General features: G+C 44.5%; 1 protein-coding gene across 2 annotated transcripts in view; it reads left to right on the top strand.

The window, feature by feature from the left end:
• OVCH2 (ovochymase 2) overlaps window positions 1-22,165 on the top strand; it is a 919,743-nt gene that overhangs the window by 883,598 nt on the left and 13,980 nt on the right. For both annotated transcript variants that reach the window (XM_069223557.1, XM_069223556.1), the window contains exon 19: window positions 2,620-2,771. In XM_069223557.1, coding sequence (XP_069079658.1) covers window positions 2,620-2,771 — 152 coding nt within the window. The remainder of the gene's footprint in view (window positions 1-2,619; window positions 2,772-22,165) is intronic.

The raw sequence follows: 22,165 nt of genomic DNA, 5'->3' as shown, positions 1-22,165 counted from the left end.
GGCGTCTGCTCATTCACAGCTCCATATGTATTCTGTGGAGCTCAAGGTGAAGCACAATTTCGTACAGTGGACTTAGCCGGTGGGTGAAGATGAGTCCTGGACACTCCCTAACTAATGGGTAAAAGGTTTACCAAGGGAAACCCTTCCCCCTTTCCATCACATCCCAGCACATCCTGTTTGCCTTATTGTAAACAATCCCACAGTACACCATTCTCAGGGAAATCAATGTGACAGATTCTTCCTGCGCCTAGCAGCAGCTTTTAGTCCACCCAGTGGTGAGAGGTTAGGGTAAGAGAAAGTCCCCTCCTACGCATCAACATCAAACTGGTGATGGAAACAGCTTCCCTCCCGCTGTGAGTGGAGTCAGGATGACTAGAAAGTAGCACGGGTTCAAAAGGCCCCTCTCTACCCAGGTCTTACTTTACACTAAACTATGAATGGATAGCCTCACCCTGGTCCATTTCAAGTAACTAAAGTTTCTTGATCATCCAAAAAACCCCTGCCTGAGGTAAGCTGACCAGCATTCCTCACACCAATGACTTCCTACTAACATGCCCAAATCTTGTCTGGGAGAAGGTTTCACAACTCCTCACCTGGTGAAACGCTGGCAGGCAGGGCAGCAGAAGTCAGGCTAACGCTAAATGGGCTACTGGAGCTTCACACAGTAAACATATCACTTTCTAAATGTCAGGTTTCCTATATATTTATCAAAATACACCTTCACCAATTGTTTGGAATTTTAATAAATACTTAAAACAATGGTTGTATGGAATTTCCAAACCAAATCACAAAAATAGCACTTTAATTGTAATTTAGCTTTTCTTGTACAAACAGCCACAATACCTAGACAGGGAAAAGTTTAGTCACTGTAGGAACATGTAAATCTTTAATTCTTACATGTTCCACTTTTAAATACCAAGCAACCTTGTGGGCTGGAATTGGGAAAACATACTGAGGGGAAAGTAGCATGGTTTCCACTGGGCTGGTCAGCCCAGTGGAAACCATGTAGCGACATTGTCCTCTTCTCCTCATGGAACGGAGGCCAATGCCATCGCAAAGAGGGTGCTCCAAGCACCCTCGGAATACACACTGACTGTAATAGCAGACAGTGTGCATTCCGAGGATGCTGAGCAGGGAGGCCCCTGCAATGCCCATGCCATGGGCAGTGCAGGGGTCCGCCTGTGGCCCCCAGCATTGGCTTTACGCCCGCCTTTACATGGCAGAATCCCCGCCATGAAAAGGCTGGTGGAAATGGACTTGTGATCAGCACGGCGGTACTGAACTCAGCGCCACCGTGACTGTCAACAACTCCGACCACCGCCACCCCGTCGGGAACCATGTTCCTGGCGGTGGCAGCGGTCCTCTAACGGTCCAACCACCAGGGTCGTAATGTAGAGCCAAGAGTGCGGTGGTCCGACCTCCATTATGAGTCTAGCGATCTAAGGACCGTCAGGCTCATAATCAGGCCCTAAGGGCCTGATTTAGAACTATTCGGACAGGTTCTCCATCACAGCAGTGACAGATATCCTGCCTGTCGAAATCTAAATCCCATTATGTTCTATGGGATTTAGATTTCAGCAGATGGTACATCCATCACCGTTGTGACGGAGTAACCCATCCTCAAAGGTCTAAATCAGGCCCTGAGTCAGAAGATAAAAACTTTGACTGAGACAAAGCTGCTTGGCATATTTGATCCGTGTTCCATTGACGTTGTCCTGAAATCACGCAAAGGTTCCGGAAACACACAAGCAGTACTTTCTTTTAATGCTTTACTTTTCTTGATGCTTATTTTCTCTTAAATCTTTCAAAAAGTCATATCTCCAGATCCCCGTATTGAATGTGACTTTTTTGTATTAGAAAACTTTATTTTTTTAAATAAATTAAAGCTGGATTTTTACTGTGCTGCTTCTTTGACTTTTTAACAGTTTTGGATACTTGAGGTGAACTGCCATCCAGCTCAATTAATAATTCACTTTCTATAGGTCCTTTAAAACATACACATATATGGATGCATCTAGGAACATGTAAAATTATGAATGTTGAGTTATATTTACAAAGGAAACAAAAGGACCTTGAAGGATTGCAAAATGTAAAAAAATGACACACCTTGCACTAAACCAAAATACTTATTCACTGGACTATATGTCAGTGCCTAATTTGACCCACTGGTTTCCAAGGCTTGCACTGGGACTTAATTGTCAGCACTGGCACTTATGACAGTCTGCCAAAAATGGTAGCACTGTCTGTCTAATTTAGAGATGAGCACAACAACAGTTGTGTATTAATTAAATACACATTAAAATAACTAATTCCTCCCATCCAAGGCATTCTTAAATCTTTGAGTGGCTTAGAAAAGTCTAAATTATCACACATGTAGGAGTGATCAGTAGTTATGTTGTTATTTCCATTGCTATGAGTGGTGCAAGCTGCAGCAGCCTTCTGACAAGGTTGCTGGCAATTACGGTTTTTACAAATTGAGCACCGCTGTATGCTGTCACCTATTTTTGCAAATCCAAAATTAAGCACGTAGTTGAGGCCTTGGCTAGAGCAACAAGTAGTAATATGTTCATATGTATGGAATCTACTACATACTTGATCTTCAATGATTTTGTTTTGAAGTACCGGCAATATCAGCAAAGCTTCACCAGTCGGCAATTCCTATACTGAATCAAGACGCTTGCATTGACATCTACAAATATCATCCTGGGAGTATCACTAAGAGAATGGTTTGTGGTGGATTTGCGGAGGGCAAAGGAAGAGACACATGCACTGTAAGTGAAAAAAACGTTTTTATGTCAATTTCCCTTTTCATTTTATTTACAAACGTAATTGGACATCTGCCTATTAACTGTGATATAGCTGTGGGCATTACCAAAAAAGAGAATTCATTGTCTTCAGTAATGTACGGCAGAAGTAAGAGCTGAAGAGTTCTGTGACAGGTACAAATTGTCAGTGATCACATAAAATTAAATCTCGTGCTTGAATTGGAACAGAAGGTGGGAAGCGCTGAAAATGTACTAAGGTTAAACTTTTGAAGCAGCAGATCAAGTATTGACTGGCGTACGAACTTGGGACCTTTAGAGAAAAACGAGATGATGGGTGGAATATTTATAGGGAAGGCTTTGTGGGGCTGCATGCTTTCATTAAAGGAACAGGGCAAGAGCTGGAAATTTTCAGGACATTATAATGCGTTTCGAGACAGGAGATGCTGTAGGCAGAGGCATCTGACATCAATGCGGAAGGAATTTGGCGTATGTTTTGCCTTTGTACGATTACTGCTCATTTCTACTCTGCACCAGACTTTGTGATAGCTGTTTAGAGAAGGATGAGGGAGTGGCTCGGCTGTCACCAACCGACTGTGAGAACTCACAGGCTAATAGGCACTCTAGTCCCTACATAAATCACTTTACAATATTTGTCCCGGGTCTTTAAGTTATTTAACATTGAAATTTCCTACTGCATAACTTTACCACATTGCCATGTTTCCCCAAGTCTTCAGTTGATATCCTTACTCTTCCCCTATTGTGAGTGCCACTGTCAAAGATCCCATCTCCAAACGAGATTTTCATAGGTAACTTTAGAGGAGTAAAGGACCAGAGATCTGGCTGGATTTGGCAGAAATGTTTCTACATTTTGGGATTTACCAATTCAGGAAGAGGAAATTAAGGTGCAGATTTATGGAAAGTGGCGCTTCACTGAGCGCAGCGCCATTTTCCCTTCGCCCCTTAGCGCCCCCCCTACCGCCACCATGTGTGCGCTGTATTTAAAATACGACGCACCATGGCGCAGGGTAGGGGGCAATGGAATCATTTTTCATGACGCTATTTTTGTACTCTGCAGGAGGAGCGCCAAAATATTGGTGTTACTCCTGCAGAGTACATAGGGGCCCATGATAAATAACAGAAGCCCCCTTTTAACGCCTTCTCTGTGCAGGCGTTAAAAGTGTCAAACAAAGTGACACAAGGAAATCTCTTGGATTTCCTTGCACCGTTTTTTTGCCCCCCCTAATAGGGGAACGCCCCCTTTGCATGTATTATGCCTGGCGCAGGCATAATGTCGCACAAAGGTTTACAAAGTAGTGCAATGCATGCATTGCGCCACTTTGTAAATATGGCGTTAGGATTTTGGCCTCGTTGGGCCACATTAGCGTAAAAAAAGAAATTGCACTAATGTGGCGCAAGGTGGCTCTTGGGGCTTATAAATATGCCCTTAAGTATTGCTTGCTTTTTAAATACCTTTGTAAAAAATTTTTGATTGTGCTTCTTAGAAATATGGCTCTGATGGAGGCAGAACTTGGAAAGAAAATCATGTAAACATTATTCCTTGCATGTATTTCCTCACACAAAGCCCTTTGAGATGTGATGGCTCCTTCTCAAGCAAGAAATCTACTTGGTTAGTTTGAGCTGTTCAGAATGAAGATTTAGCTTTATAATATGATCCTAATAGATACTGTTTAGTCAAAAGATTGTCATAAATCAGATCCCATTGTGTCTAATTCAAGTCAGCAACACATATAATTTATGCTCAAATAAACCAGGGAATACATTTCCTCCTTATGAATCTCAACTACCTTACTGAGGTATGTATAGCGAAAAAAATATGCGCCAAGTACACTCTTTTGAGGTGTGCATGTGTGTTCATTTTTAGGTGATGCAAAGGACTGCAAAAGGGGGCTGAAAGCCCCATTATTCCAAGTAGGAGGAAGGGTCGGAGGAGGTGGGCCTCTTCCTTGTCACCGCCTTATGAAGCACCTTATTCAATTCTACTGTGCGGGCCGCAAAAGACTGGCATAGAGAGTCCAAGCCCCAGAATTCTGGAAAGGAATAAATATGGATGGAAGGTGGTGGGTCCGCTCCCTTGTCAATGAGTTATAAAGTGCCACTATCATTCCTGCTGCGTGGGATGCAAATGACGCGAATAACGGACTCCGAACCCCAGAATCCCTTATAGGACTTCAAGCAGAACTGCTCACGTAGCTGTCCACTTTCTCCCAGTAACCAACATTATTTAATTGGTTTCCACTTTCCAGCTAGAGCATGGGAAAGAGGAAGCTGTGGACGGTTTACAAGGAATAATCAAACCTAATAAGGTACCTAAACATGCTTCTGTTGGAGTGTGTCTTTTTAAATTAATATTAACATGAAAAGCTTGCCATATATTGTGTAATGAAACTGCATAGAAAATGTGTTAAAGTAGAAAATAATGCACGCGTCTGAAATGTGCCCACGGGGAGTGGCCACCAATTTATACGAAGACTAATGAAACTCATTGATGATGAATTAACATGTACTAATGTTTGGATTCGTATTAGCATATCATATTAGAGTTATGTATTAGGGTTTTGCTAAGTTAATTACTAGTCCTTAGTTAGCAAGGGTCTGGGCCTAGATGCCTGGTCTCATATTAAACTGTGTTTTTCTAACGTGCAATGTGCTGTTTTCCTGAAGGACACAAAGCTGTACTTTTCCAGAAGCTAAATATGTGTGTGTGTGTAGCCGTAGTAAATTCCTTCTCATGGGACCCGACTTGCTCAAAGAGACATTCTTGCTGAATCCAACAGTGTAATTCATAACAGGTGCAAGGCTGCCTGGAGTAGGAGAAAACAATGGGACTACTGACTGGAGCGCAAAGTGTAACTTTTCTTACCTACATTCCAACCGATGAAGATGTCAATAACATGGGCCAATCAACGACATGAGAACTGTGGTTTGTGGAAAATTTTCGTGAGGTGCATGGAGAATTATTGGACAGAGATAATGATGCACCAAATATTATCCAATGAGGAATTAGGAGTAAGTTCGACAGTTTTGATACAACAGCATAACCCGAGGAGAAATCAGCCATTATTCTGATACTTACTTATCCTCCATATGAGTGAAGTGCCTTATTCTTTAGCTATGCCATGCTGAGACTTTGTCCTGTCCTATCCTTGCTGATGGTGAATCGACTGATGTCCTGAGGACGAAGACTGACGCTGATTGCTGGTTCGTTGGAGGGTAACTATCTGATGATAATTGTAATTGTCTGTTTGCCTTTTCTTTCTAGGTACCAACTGATTTTGTGATAGCGGCCATAGTTAGATGTTTTCCAAATTTGTGTTTGCTAAATTGTTTTGCATGGAGCCCAACATGCTGATGCTAACTCGAGGTTAGTTAAGGTGTTCACTAATATCTGACGCAAATAGACAAATGACTGAATTCTTGCTTTGTTGAATCATTTATTACTGTGACTTTGCTAAGCTGCTTCTTATTAATGATGCGTTAATGTTGAATGAATATTCTCTATGCATTGATTAATTGTGTGTCTAGTTACAAAGTTTGAAGAGTTACTAATGAGATGAATTGCTAGTGAGATTAACGGAAATGACTTTAGATTGTAACCAATAGGGAAATAAATATCCTAACACTTAACTAAATTGGTGTAGTTATTCATTACTGAAAGGTCATGGTGTTTTCACTTATATTGATTCTTATTGAGTGTTATTGATTAGCTTAATGATTCGTTATTGTGAATATTGATTGAGCTATTGTCATATTCATTGTGATGCCAAAAAGATATTGGGTACTGGGAAGCCCCCGAACGTGGTCAAAAGGTCCATCGGCCTAAGCGTGTCTCCTTGTAAGTTTACTTGTCAAGGTTCTGACGCGCTAACAATTCCGAACTTTGTACACTTAAAGATAGCAACCTTCTTATAGAAGAGGACAAATCGATCTTGAGTGAGGAAAAGAATGGGAAGAGCCCTAAATTGTTTTGATAAAGACTCTAAATTCTACAAGAGACAGGACAGTGTAACATTTAAGAATATATTTAGTGCCACAGTGGAATCAACTCCATCCCTTTCAAGTGACAAGCTCACTGTCAGTGGTATTGACTCCTGTTTCCAGTTGACCCCAGTTATTCATGTGGAACACCACATTGTTTATCATAATAGATTCCTGCCATTTGCGAGTCAATCTAATGATTCCCCAAAGGCAATGGCAGCCCAGATAATACAAAATAGTGGAAAACTGAAACTAATTGAGTTCCGAGAAGCAAGAAGAACCTCACTGGTATTACAGGATTACTAAGAGCAGAGGTTAGCAAGGTGAAAACAATGGGTTTGACACTACTTTTAAAACTTCACGAGTTCCTATAAATGGGTACTCGCATGACTAATACAGGTGACTTGGTTGTAGTACATTGCAAACCACTGACTGTAAAGGCCTATTGTTATCTTACCAAGTCCTTCAGTGTTCGAACAGGAGTCAACAGCCTTGGGAGGATGTGAGAAGGGGGTTTATTATACCAAGGGATGGAAAGCCATGATTAACCCTTCACTTCTTTTAGGTGTATAAAAGGCAATCCAACCAAGTTATTCCAGGGACATTAAGACCAGAGTTATCCTAGTTGCTAACATAAATGAATTGTGTAGAACTAAAACAGATAGTATTGCAAGGCATCCAATTGACCACAGGAGATCGCACCAAGAACAGGCCTAAATCACCACCGAAGGAGGTTCCTTGTTAAAGGGAGGCTGGTTTCCATGATTAAGATTCCAAAGTTAAAACCTAATATGAGAGAGGATCAAGAGTCGCTCAAAAATAAGGTGACCCACTGGATTAGACACATCCAACATTCCTGCTTTGTAATTCACACTGATGTTATCAATGCACAGCATTTCTCTTCCCATTTTGAATCTCACGATTTTATTGAACTGTATATAGCAGATAAGACCATGGTGGAAGGCTTGATAGCCATGGATTTGCGTACCTCCCATGATAGTAGCTCTGAAATACAGTTGAAGCTTAATCCACCATTCCATTTGCACAAATTGTGCACAACATGCTGGCCAGGAAACTATAAGCTAACTTTAGAACCATGTTTGGACACAATCCGCACATGACAAATGGATGGAGATTAATATAGAATTAACGTATTATGTAATGACTTATAGTGATGGGACTTAAGGACACAATGGTTAAATATGGAGTTGTACAGTACATTCACATGGAAATTCGATTTTAGAAAGTTCTTCATGCACTATTTTGGTTTCCACCTTAAGTATAAGGGAGATGGTTCTGGCATAAAACAGGAAGGAGAAAATTGGAATTGACTTTACAATACTGTATATGTGTATTATTCACAGCCCTGATGAAGTCATTGGGTTACATCCCTGATGAAACACGTGTTGTCTGGGCTGGAATTGGAGCTGAAGGAATAAATAAAGAAGATGACACCATACATGTTCAATAATATTAGAAGTGTGCCTTATTTTCATATTGTATTTTGATTTGGGTTCAAACCAGCATAGGTTGTAAAATTACAAAACTGGATATACATTCATCTGATATTCCTGGACTGGAAACCTATTTCCCAGTGGGCTTCTTGGTAAAAATACATAAAGATTTACAACCCCTCCACACCTAGAAGCAAAGAATATTTTACTCTACAAATCATTGGGGGCATATCGAATCTAATCCTAAGTATTTTCCACTCCTAATTGCCAGTGATTTCACTGTGATGTGTGAACCATTGGAATGCATGAGTACCCTTACTGAAGTGGAAGATTATGTCCGGGGAGTTCCACCATTGCAGGCAAAATCAATAAGGAGCTGCTCAGTCACGGTTCTGCAGGTAACCTCCTTCACCCTCAACTGTGGCCTTTGCTTCTGCAATAGTCGTAGGCACTCAGATAGAAGGGGGAAATATACATTTAAAAGGGACAGTTTCTAAAGCAAAATTGATTTATTATTTTAGACCTAAAATATTGGCCATATCTCCAAGAAATGGGGATTATTCCCCTGTCATGACAGTGATCATGATGCTGTCGTTGTAATACTGAAAGCCATTCTTACCCACGATCTGGGATTGTTGAATTAAACACACATTCATTTGCCTCTGAGAACAAATAAATACACGTCTGGTAAATGGCCAAATATAAAAGCCAGGTTTTCTACAAGGAATTTTGTCTTAGTAGCCCAAAAACTAAAATCACACCATCATATTCCAAAGAATGGAGGGTGGCTAAAAGCAATCTTTCTCTGAGATTAATGCTCACAACTGTGCAGTTGTCTGAGAAACTAAGTAGGAGGAAGTGGGAGGAAGACAATTCGTAAGATCTCTTTCAAACACCAAAGTGAAATGATAATAAATATTTAGACAAATAATATATAGCATATCTGAACCTACACATAAGCACCAGTGTGGTGCATTTCATCTACTCTCATGTTTGGATCCTTCATTTTTCTGTTCTTTACTCTTTTCCTTATCAAACAGAAGACTGTAAGTTGGCTCCAGACCTGATTGAATTTAAAGATACCCCAAACACAAGCATCTCTGATCTGGTTACGTTCTCATAATCTGACAACTTTGAAACAATTGAGACTTTGAAATGCAGGGAAAGCCCCTTGGCCTGATAAGATTCCTGGTGATCTATTTGCAACTAACCTACCATTTGGGTACTGTACGTTCATCTGTTATTATCAAATATTGTGCTAGTGTCCCTGACACTCGGAAGAGGACCACAATTATTCTTGTTTACAAAAAGGACAATAGGGCCAATCTGACTAATTATAAACCAATATGGCTCACAGATAATCTGTAACAAAAACTCTGCAGACAACCTATTAGACTGAATGCAGTGGCAGCAGATTTTGTCTTACCTTCAAGCAGGGTTTTGGGTTTCGTCTCGAAATCAGGACTACAGACTAGTTCTTCTGTTTTGCTCATATCCACTGGAAGAGTGTTTACCTTTTTAAGGAACATCTAACTGTGGCCTTTGTTGAATTTAGAGCACTTATGATCTGGTCCCTATAAATTACATGAAAGAGATTCTCAAAATCGTGGGTGTTCCAGATGATTTGGTGTCAGTTTTGCTTAGGATCTATACAGATGCCAAGTATGATGAGGTGCTAAAGTGGAGATGAGTGATTGTATACGTATTCAGAAAGGAGTACCCTAAGGTTCTTTATTAGCTCCCTAGCTACCACATTGTTTTCTTTATACATTAATGATGTAATTGAATACTTGATAACGATTCCTCTAAATTCAATACCAGAACGTTGATTACATTGTTATTTGCAGATAACACCTTAATTCTTTCAAAAACTTCCATGGCTCTTCAAAGCTTACCCAACAGGATCTTAAAATTCCGCAAACAGCAGGATTAGATATTAATACCTCGAAATAAAATGGATGTGTGGATTTTAAGCCCTATAGTGGTTATAAGGACAGGTTAACACTGGGAAGTTATTTAATTTAACGAGCCAACAACACTAATTATTTGGGTCTAAAACTGACCAACTAGTTTGTATAGAACCCCCAAACCTCAAAGACTTGTTTAGCCTGTCACAAGAATGTATAAAGTTTCACGACCCAGTTCTGTGACTCTGGTCATGCAAGTGCATATCAAAAAGGCTCAGGGTGCTGCACTATATGGGGCTTAAATATGGAGCCTCCATAATTTACATGACCTCACAATTGCAGAAAACAAATCTGTAAGGTCATTAGTTAATTTCTCGGTTTGCATCCCATTATTACGCATTTTTCTGACATGGACCTCAAACGATTTGCACATTTAGCCATTTAAAAAACGTTATTGGATTAGCTGTGGATCTGGTACATTGCTGAATTGGAGTCATATAGGAATGGCCCCTGGGAGCTGTTGCTCCTGGACAGGGTTTAAGACCACCTGTCACTCAAACATGTAAGAACATGGATTTATACTTTGTGGGTCTAAGAGCTGTGGGATGACCCTATTTGTATCAAAGGATCATCTGAGGGTCTTATGAAATTTAAATACTGGTCAAATATCATAGAAAGATGGCAAGTAGATCCCAAAAGTGATGGGTTGGTAAATACATTCCTATGATTTAAGTCTATCCCTAAATGTGAGCATTTACTCCCTAATATAACGCAATTCAATTATTTGCTAGATGTCTCCATATTAAATTTACATTGGGGACACTGGGGGTCATTCTGACCCCGGCGGTCATGGACCGCCGGGGCCAGGGTTGGCGGGAGCACCGCCAACAGGCTGGCGGTGTCCCGCAGGGCATTCTGACCGCGGCAGTTTGGCCGCGGTCAGAAGTGGAAAACCTGTAGTCTCCCGCCGGTTTTCCGCTGCCCAAAAGAATCCTCCGAGCTGCGCCGCCATGGGGATTCTGACACCCCATACCGCCATCCTGTTCCTGGCGGCTCTGCCGCCAGGAACAGGATGGCGGCATGGGGTGTCGTGGGGCCCCTGGGGGCCCCTCCAGTGCAATGGCATGGGCACTGCAGGGGCCCCCGTAAGAGGGCCCCACTTTGAATTTCACTGTCTGCATTGCAGACAGTGAAATTCGCAATGGGTGCAACTGCACCCGTCGCACCTTCCCACTCCGCCGGCTCCATTCAGAGCCGGCATCCTCGTGGGAAGGTTGTTTTCCACTGGGCTGGCGGGCGGCCTTTTGGCGGTCGCCCGCCAGCCCAGTGGAAAACCCAGAATCACCGCAGCGGTCTGACGACCGCGGTGCGGTGTTCCGGCAGGGGTACTTTGGCGGGCGGCCTCCGCCGCCCGCCAAGGTAAGAATCACCCCCACTACTGTCTGTTAACATCTTTTCCTACAAATGAATTTGGATCAAACAGAAAGTCAATCTATGCCTAGCTTGTGATGCTGCAGTTAAAACTGAGGGACATTTATTATTTATTTGCCCTGCTTACCCCCACCATCAGTTCAAGTGGATATACAGTTATGTACGAACGTGGGCATAACACATTATGAAATAGCTCTAAGGATTTTTTAATGTGAGCAAATATTTGTGCAATGTATGGCATCGAAGAAAGACTTTAATGGGCTGTGCTTTTGTGCAGGAGACTGCGTTGCCATAATTAATTTATGAATGTTTCTGATGTATACTTGGTTATTTTTGTACTTGTATTTGTAGTATTTTAATTGTCTTTTAGACATGTGTATTTTATGTGGGTAATCCCCAAAATGAAAAATTGATCTATATATTTAGATGCTCACATTGCAAAAAAAATAAACTGTATAAACACCGGTGCATGAAATATGAAAAATATGTCATGGCTACACGTACGATATGGATTTCGTAATCGTAATCACATGCCCTAAGCCCTCTGCAGATTGTTACTATTGCAAGTCCTACTAGGATTATGTGGTATGGATGATAAAATTATGTAGGTAGTTTATCTAAATTATGTGGTAACAGTTTCTGGCATTTAACACAATTAACAGCAAAAGTGCATACAGTTTTCTTAATTGGGTGACGTGCTCATAACAACATTTGTTCAGCTTCTCCAGAGCATCATTCAAATTTCAGATCAGAAGAAACTTCCAACTGAGCTTTTGAGCCTGCTGAAAAAGAATTGAGGAATTTAGGACAATCTCTAATCTTTCAAATGCTGCTGTACTTAAGCTGTAACACTAAGATTAAAAATGGTATCAGGGGGTTTCCCGGGGAGGGCGGGGGGTCAGCAGTTGACACAACCACAAACGGAATTCTATCTACAACTTTCACATGAGTATGTGAAACAAAGCAATGACACCCCATATCATCTCTGTTTTGTAATCTTCTATTAGAAACCCAGGGATAGAGATATATGTGTTTATGTTTGGAATTTATAGAAGGTATTCCTATCAACACAGTCACAGTGCTTTGCACCAAAGAGGAGAGGCCGTCTAATATTTTGGGCTATAACAATAGGAGGTGGTCCCATGGGAGAAGGAAATTCTAGTAGAAAGATTCTAGACACCAAAAGAGAAAAAGTGGGCACCCTCAAATGCATGTCTTCAATGTGTGTTGAGTACAAAACTCAGGGATCTAGACCTTCCATTCTTTTAATGATAGACGTCTGTGCAACACTACTGGCTGTGCAGATTCTGTCTAGAATATTGACACTGACCAAAACCGTTTTGAACATCATTACAATGACTGGCAGTCCCAAACTCAATCAGATTGGTTGCTCATGGATGAAGGAAACTTTGCTTTGTACTTTGGGTAAAGCGGAGCGTGATCAAGAAGAACATCTTCTCTAAGATTCTTTATACCTTTAGTAACATCATTATTTATATTGAAATAATATACTATGTAAATATAGACACACTAATTGTTGGACCTGGCCCTTTTTGTAGGGTCATCTCCAAATGTTTTGCCTCCTTCCTCCTATTTTTTCTGACCTGTTTCTGTTGGCTTTTGGACTCTGGGCACTTTACCACTGCTAACCAGTGCTAAAGTGCATATGAGCTCTTTGTAAATTGTAATGGTGATTGGCTTTTCCATGACTGACATATTTGATTTACTAATAAGTCACTAGTAAGGTGCCCAGGGTCTGTAAATCAAATGCTTCTAGGCAGCCTGCAGCACTGGTTTTGCCACCCACATGAGTAGCTCTGTAAACATGACTCAGAGCTCCCAGTGCACTGTCTGTCTATGACGTTTAACCAGCCAATTTGACCTGGTCTTGCCCAAACCTTCCCTTTTTATACATGTAACACACCACTAAGGTAGGCCCGAGGTAGTCCTATGGGCTGGGTGCACAGTGTATGTTAAAGGTGGGACATGTACTGATGTGTGTTACATGTCCTAACAGTGAAATACTGCCAAGTTCTGTTTTCACTGTTGCAAGGCCTACCTCTCTCATAAGTTAACATTGGGGGATGCCTTTAAATATCTTCTACCTGCAGTTTCCTTTTGACAGCAGATAGAGATATTGAGTTAGAGGTCTCTGAACTCACAATTTAAAAATACTTCTTTTGGTAAAGTTGGTTTTTCAATTGTCATTCTGAAAATGCCACTTTTAGAAAGTGGGCCTTTTCTTGCTTAAACCATTCTGTGACTCTGCCTGCTTGTGTATTCCCTGTCTGGGTCAGACTGACAGTTGGTGTTTGTGACTCTCCACTAGACAGTGACACAAAGGGAGCTGGAGTGCAGCCTGCATATCCTGAAGGGCCGTCTTATGCCTGTGAAAGGGGACAAAGACTGGACTTTGTGGTATATTCCTGCTTGAGAAGTTTCTCCAAGAGCTTGGACTGAGTTTGCCTCCTGTTTTGAAGTCTCAGGGACATTAAAGACTTCTTCTGCCAGCACCTGGACTCTCTGCTGAGACTCCTGCCCTGCCAATTGGCGCCCTATCCAGTCCCTGGGCCCCTGAAAGGTAAAGCTGGTAGAACAAGAACTGAAATCCAAGCACAGGATTCTGTGCAGAGAAAATTGTACACACCACCTGCAACGCAGCTGTAAAAACATCTTGCCACCTGCCTTGGGGCTGAAATCGACGCACCACCTCCATCACGGCTTGGAAATCGATGCATCACCTGCATCACAGCTGGAGAAACAACGCAACATCTGCTTGCAGCTGCTGAAAATCTTGCAACCCCCACGCAGCACAGTTTTCCACCACTGTGCGGTCTGATTTCTCATGCATCATCAGTGGGCATCAAAATCATCACAAACCTGTGTGGATCCGAGGTGCCCCATCCAGAAATCGACGCATCGCTTTTTTGCAGGAGAGAAAAACTAAGCATTGCCTACCTGACCGGGAAAAAATACGACGCACGGCCTCACTTGTGAGTAAGGAATCGACACATTGCAGACTTTTCCAGGGCATGCTTGCTCGTGCAGCTTAATTTTTAATGCAAACCAGGTTCTTTGTGTAACAACAACATTTCCATTGTTTTCTATGGAGTAAGACTCTTTTTACTTTAAAAACTCATAACTCTACTTGTATTTGTTTGAGTTTTGTCGTTTTGGCCTTGTTTAATATAGATAAATATTGCCTATTTTTCTAAACTGGTGTGGTGTCCATTTTTACTGTGTGTGTTGGTACAAATACTTCACACATTGCCTCTGAGAGAAGGCTGACTGCTTGTGCCAGGCTACCCAGCGGGTGAGCATGGGTTATCTAAGTGTGTTTATCCATTGCCCTGAGTAGAGTGAGGGTTCCTGCTTGGACAGAGTGCAAACTGACTGCCAACCAGAGAACCCATTTGTAACACTAATGTAGAATGTAATTAGGTAAGAAAATAAACAGACTGTCTGTGTAAGGACTGCACACTCTCATTTTTAAGCTTATGGTTTTGTTTTTTCTGATGTATAAAGACAGTTTTTCATGAAAGCAAAGCCCCTTCCATATTAGAAAGGAAACTCCAAGTTGGATGTATACATTGAGAAAGTACATGCATTTGAATATCATCTGGAACTTCAAGACAGCAAAGTTATGTTCAGTGATGTGCCAATTAAAAGAGTGTTCTGGCATGCCCTTACTGTGTATTAGGAGGATCTAAACAATTGGGCCTGTTACACAAGGTAAACTTACATTTTTCTGTTTGTTTACTACTTTTAGGTATTCACAAATTAGGTGCAGAGATGTATGTCTCTGCACTCCTTAGACTTATGTGTGTGGAATTCTTCGCACCTTGAAACTCCCCAATTAGGTCTCAGAACTCTGCACACATACGGATAGGAAGTAAAAAGACAGAGAAGTCGATATGTAGTTTGTGACTACTTAAAAGTAGTGAACTTACACAAAAGTGTAAGTTTACCTTTGTGAATCAGGTCCTGTACAAATCAAGAACCACAGCAGTTAAGAACAAACACATGATCGTAAAAAATTGAATATCTAAAAAACTCTTAATTGCTATCAAGATGCAGACATCCACCTATAGAAATATTACATTATCTGCAATTCTGAAAGCACACATAGAAGTTCCTGAATATGTTTAAAGAAAATCCAGGGTAACACAAATACAATACAGACAATTTGTTCATGCGAACCTTGGAGAGATGGGCAATATTTATCCCCCATTACAGATAAGTTAGAGTGGAACAATCGGAGAAGCTCATACCTAAATACCTGAAATTAATATGAACATGTCTGGTAGATGGGTACAATAAATGAATGTTTTAATCAATTGGATCACTGTACAAAATTAGAAGAAAAATAACTATTTGGTGGTGTCAATGAACTGACAAAGTAACAGTGAAAGGTTTTGTTGATTGTAGTTGAAGAAAGCCTTTAGAGGCCAACAAGAGAAACATATCAAAACAATGTAAGAAGATGAGGAAATTACAACTTGAGGAATGGCTTGTAGAAATGACAACTGTTAGAAAATGTTAGAAATGTGGTCTCTAATTGGCAGAGGTATACACCCTTTTCCAAGTAGGGACCACGATCCTAGTCAGGGTTAGTCACACACAATATAAATTATCCAGTACCCACCCATTGGTAACATGGTGCTGAGCAGTCAGGCTTAACTTAGAAGGCAATGTGTAAAGTATTTGTGCAATAAATCATACAGTAACACAGTGAAAACACCACAAAAAGACACCACACAGGTTTGGAAAAAATAGGGAATATTTATCTGAATAAAATACTGTTCAAACAATGAAAATCCAATGTGCACAAGCAAAGTTGTGAGTATTTAAAGATGAAATCCAACTAAAGCACCTAGAAAACATAATAGCTCCAGCTGGGTCTGTCACATCGTTCCCAATAATCTGACACCACCAGTGCCGGTCATGGAGTCACACAGACCCCCAGGTACAGTACCTTTTAAAAACGAAGATCAAGGACATCGCACGGAGTCGGAAAGAGGCATCAGTGGAGACAGTGCGGCGTCAGTCCCCTACGGCATCTGAGGAGAGAGGTGTCAGTTCCGCGCTGTGAGGCAGGTGGAGGTGCGGTGTCGGCTCCGTCTGGATGCAGGTGGAGATGATGCATCGTTGTCCATGATGCGTCGATTCCTTGACCCAGCGGGTTCGCTGGTTCCGGTCCATCAGGACGTCGACTTTGCAGTGTTGCGATGACCCTGAGTGACGTCAGCGGAGTTGCGGCGATGCCAGACTTGCATTGCAGGCCGAAGTCATTGTGTGCAGTGAGGTCCAGAGAGCGGGAGCAGGCTGCGGCGTTGCTGGCATCACTGAAGTCATTCCGAAGTCGGTGTACTAGCAAAAAGCTAGCAGTTGAGGTCTTTGTAGTCCCTGAGACCCCAGAACAGGAGGCAAGCTCAATCCAAGCCCTTTGAGAGCATTTTGGGGGAAGGGAGAGTCCTTCCAGCACAGGCAGAGGCCAGCAGGGCAACAACAGGGCCCCAGTCCTTTGAAGCAAAGCACTCCAGAGAGTCCTTTGGGCAGCCAGGCAGGTCTTCTGACAAGGTTCTGGTGCAGGGCCAGAAGTGTTTGAGTTGGTGGGGTCAGAGACCCAGTTTACATACCAAAAAATGACTTGAAGAGTGGTTTTGAAGTGCACAAGTTCCCCTTCAGTGCAGTCCTGTCTGCCAGGGACCCAGTAGGGGGTTTGGCAGACCATTGTGTGAGAGCATGCCACTAGCCTTTGAATGTGTCAGGCCCTCCACCCTTCCAGCCCAGGAAGACCCATTCAATATGGAGATAAGTGCAGGTGTGACTGAGTGTACTGTGTTTGTTGATGTCTGGGTGAAATGCACAAGGGATCGGTCAACCAGCCCAGCTTAGACGTTGATTGGAGACAGGCTGTAAGGCACAGATGGTTTTTAAGTGCAGAGAAATGCTCACTTTCTAAATGTGGCCTTTCTAAAATAGTAATATAAAATCCAACTTCACCAATAAGCAGGATTTTCTATTCCCATTCTGGTCATACTAAATATGACCTGGTTACCCCTTTCAGATCAGAATCTACCACTCAAAAAGTATATGAGGGCAGACCTAATGCTAGCCTATGATAAGAGCAGGCCTCACAGTAGTGGACAACAAATGTAGGAGTTTTTCACTACCAGGACATATAAAACACAAGTGTACATGACCTGCCTTATACCTACATAGCACCATACCCTATGGGTTACCTAGGGCCTACCTTAGGGGTGACTGATATGTAGAAAAATTGGAGTTTAATGCTTGGCAAGTACTTTTAAATGCCAAGTCGAAGTGGCAGTGAAACTGCACACACATGCCTTGCAATGGCAGGCCTGGGACATGGTTAAGGGGCTATTTAGGAGGGCGGTGCAATCAGTGCTGCAGGCCCACTAGTTGCATTTAATTTACAGGCCCTGTGCACATGTAGCACACTTTACTAGGGACTTATGAGTAAATCAGTTATGCCAATTAGGGATGAACCAATGTTAACATGTTTAAGGCTGGTTAGCAATGGTAAAGTGTGCAGAGTCCTAAAACCAGCACAAACAGGGTCAGAAAAATGCCGGGGGCAGGCAAAAAAGTTGGGGGATGACCACTCTAAGGCTATCAGGTCTAACAACAACATTGGCATGTGTGGAGATGCTGACATATACATCCACAGACCTAGGTTTTACATTTCAGAAAATCTTAGAAGCACACAGTTAAAACATTTGGGTGGTCATTACAACCCTGGCGGTCGGTGTTAAAGCTACGGTAAAACCGCCAACAGGCCGGCGGAAAAAAATGGAATTCCAACCGTGGCGGAAACCGCCAACAGAGACAGCCACTTTAACACTCTGCACGCCAAGGCGGTACAAACAAACACCGCGGCGGTAACCGCCAACAGACAGGCGGAGGACAATTTACCACCCACACAATTACAACAGTCCAATCCGCCACCTTTTCTGGGGCGGATTTACCGCAAACATAAACACGGCGGAAACAGGACTTGGAAGGGAAAACGCTCACCTCTACACACCCCACGAGAAACCAGGACGCCATGGAACCCGAGCTCCAGATTCTTCCAGCCTTTATCTTCCTGCTCCTCTACCAGGAGCACAAACGCCGGCGGCGAAGACCACAGTGAGTACTGCACCTACGACACAGGGGAGGGGGGAGGGAAAAAACAGTGACACACACGCAACACGCAAAACCCCCACCCCTCACCCACTACAACACACACACTAATACATCATGATAAATTACAGTTACACCCCCACAAGGCCCCCTGGAAGAATTCAAGTACAAACGGAAATGAGTCAAATTATTGTAATACATTCAAATACAGTAATCAAAAACATATACATATTTAAAGATATGTACACTGTAAACAAATATATACACCAAGAATACCGAACAAGACGGAGAGAACACTGCTGGTGCATCAGATAGAAAATAAACAGGCACCTCAGGGGGAAGGGTAGGGGGGGCACCTCAGCCGGATGAGTGCACAATGCCAGATCCACGAGGGGGCTCCATGCCCACTGTTCAATCCTGGGGAGTGCAAAGCCACAGTCTCTCAAGTCTCCACAGTGGGTGGTTTGCCCACTGTTCAATCCTGGGGAGTGCAAAACCACAGTCTCTCAAGTCTCTACAGTGGGTGGTTTGCCCACTGTTCAATCCTGGGGAGTGCAAAGCCACAGTCTCTCAAGTCTCTACAGTGGGTGGTTTGCCCACTGTTCAATCCTGGGAAGTGCAAAGCCACAGTCTCTCAAGTCTCTACAGTGGGTGGTTTGCCCACTGCTTAATCCTGGGGAGTGAAAAGCCACAGTCTCTCAAGTGGATAACATTCTCCACTGGTTCTGGAGGGGGCTTTGTGCCCAGAGTGCTTCATCCTGCCAAGGACTGAGGTAGTGGATGCCTTTCTCCACTGGTTCTGGAGGAGGCTTTGTGCCCAGAGTGCTTCATCCTGCTCGTGGCGGCATCAGTAGCGCCGGAATCTTTGGCGCTCACTGGCCTGCGGTGCTTGTTGCGGCGGTGTCCTGGGCAGCGGTGCTTGCTGCGGCGGTGTCCTGGGCAGCGGTGCTTGCTGCGGCGGTGTCCTGGGCAGCGGTGCTGGTGGCGGCGGTGTCCTGGGCAGCGGTGCTGGTTGCGTGGGTGTCCTGGACAGTGGTGCTGGTTGCGTGGGTGTCCTGGGCAGCGGGGCTTGTAGCGGCGGTGTCCTGGGCAGCGGTGCTGGTTGCGTGGGTGTCCTGGGCAGCGGTGCTGGTTGCGTGGGTGTCCTGGGCAGGGGAGCTGGTGGCGGCGGTGTCCTGGGCAGCGGTGCTGGTGGCGGTGGTGTCCTGGGCAGCGGTGCTGGTGGCGGTCTTGTCCGCCGTGCATATTTTCCCAGACTTGCCGGTTTTACTGTGCACCTTCCCCACCTTGGATGGTGGCACAGCTGTCTCCACACTCCCAACTGTACCCACTGGGAGCGGCTTTGGTGGCTGATTTCTTTCCTCTCTCCCGCCGGGCACTGCCCAACTTTTTGTGCTTTACAGGTGGGGACTGTCCGTGCTCTGGCTCCTAGCCACACTGGCTGCCCTGCTGCCTGGCGCACTCCAGAAGCCGGTTACTACTGGCATCACTGGTCCCGCAGATGTTGTGGCTGAGGTGCTGGGTTGGGACCTGGAGAGGCGGGCCCTAGGAGATTGAAGGGGTGGGGGAGATGAGGGGAAGAGGTCAAGGTTGGCCAGAAAAAGTTTTTGGGGAACACTGGGACGGGTAGATGGAGGGGGTTTGGGAGTGGAGGAAGAGGTAATGGTTGTAGGAGGTGTAGGTTTGGTGACTTTGGGTGAAGGTGCATGGGCTGGAGGCTGTCGTGATGTAGATGGCTATTGGGTGGGTGAGTGGCTGCGTTTGTTTACCTTGGGAGGTAGGCTCACAGACACACTGGTAGAGGACACAGGGGATGTGTGAATGATAGTGGGGGTGGTGACTGCACGTGAGAGGTGTGTGGTGGTGGGTGTGCTGGTGACGGACGTAGTGGCTGAGGATGTAATGCATGCAGGTGTGAGTGGAGACGAGACAGGGAGGGAGGAGAGAGATGAGGAGGAGGGGGACACAGTGGAGGCAGGGGATGTTGGTGTGTCTGCATGTGTATGATGCTTGCGTGAGTGCCTGTGGGATGTGTGGTGCTTATGTTTGCCAGATCTTCCCTTGTGTGTTGAGGTCAATGGCCTCCTCACTGAGGGCAGCAGGGGTGACAGGGGCAGGGGCTGAAGTGCCTGGTGCGAAGGAGATGTCCACCCTCCCGGGTGAGCAGGCACTGGACACACGCTGAGGGGCTGCTGGGAGGGCGGTGCTGGTAGGGGGGGTGGTGGCTGTACCTGTAGATGCAGGGGGCACAGATGGGCCCGCCACCGCAAGGGAGCTCCCATCAGAGGAGGAGCCCGTATCGCTGGTCTCAGCTCCTGTCCCCGCCGTGGAGCTCCCTTCGCCCTCCGTCCCACTGGTGAATTCAGACTCTGTTGTGTCGCCCTCCAGGGCCATTTGGGATGGAGCTCCCTCCTGCTCCAGTGCCACTGCTCCTCTGCCTGATGATGCTAATGCACACAAGAACAGGGAGACCACAAAAAGGGGAGACAGAAGAAAGACATGTTCAGTGCATGCAATACCGCTACCGTTGGCGGACACTACAGACACAGAAGCCCCCTGCACTATTCCGTGCACTTGGAGTTCCCTAATCAATCCCAGGGACATTGGTTACAAGGCTGTGCCCGATTGCTGCACACATGGATGTCACAGGAGCCTGACGAGGTGTAGTTGGCACTGTACACAGGTGGGGTGGGGTGCCACAGGGCCTGCCTTAAGAAGGGACCTTGCCTACTAAACTCGCCCTGGCCTAGCGGAACCCACAGCCCACCTCCCACACCCAGTCACCTCCAATGCGCACTGAATCAGCAGAATGAGAGTGAACTCACCCCCTTGTGGCTGCTGTGATGCCCTCAAGCGCCCATCCAACTCCGGGTATGCCACCACCAGGATCCTGAACATCAGGGGGGTCATGGTGCGTCGGGCACCCCTCCCACGTTGGGCCCATCCACCGACTTCTTGCTCCAGCGGCGAATGTCCTCCCATCTTTTTCAGCAGCGGGTGCTTCGTCTGTGGTAGACCCCCAGGGTCCGGACTTCCTTGACGATGGCACGCCAAATGTCCTTCCACTGGTGGGTGCTGACCCACAGGAATAGTACAGGGGAAAAGGAGAAGATATTACCGTCCGCACCGTCACAGTCATTGGCCCGCATCCCTACCCTTGCCATGACGCACATGAACTCACTGTCGTTTCATGCACGCCTCATTCTCACCCCCCCCATCTTTCATCCACACCACTCCACACAGGCATTGCCCATACAGCATGCTCACAGTGTACTTACCTGTTTGTCTGGAGGACCGTAGAGTAGCGTGTACTGGGGGAGGACCCCATCCACTAGTTTCTCCAACTCCTCCATGCTGAAGGCAGGGGGCCTTTCCCCAGACGCACAAGCCATTGTCTCTTCCAGACTGAGGTCACAGCAGCACTTGCAGTGTAGATCCTCTCCTGTCGAAGATCAGGTAT

This window comes from Pleurodeles waltl, chromosome 3_1 (genome assembly GCF_031143425.1).
Source record: "Pleurodeles waltl isolate 20211129_DDA chromosome 3_1, aPleWal1.hap1.20221129, whole genome shotgun sequence".
NCBI lineage: Eukaryota > Metazoa > Chordata > Amphibia > Caudata > Salamandridae > Pleurodeles > Pleurodeles waltl.
Note: the sequence above shows the minus strand (reverse complement) of the source record. Positions and strands in the feature narration are given on the sequence as shown.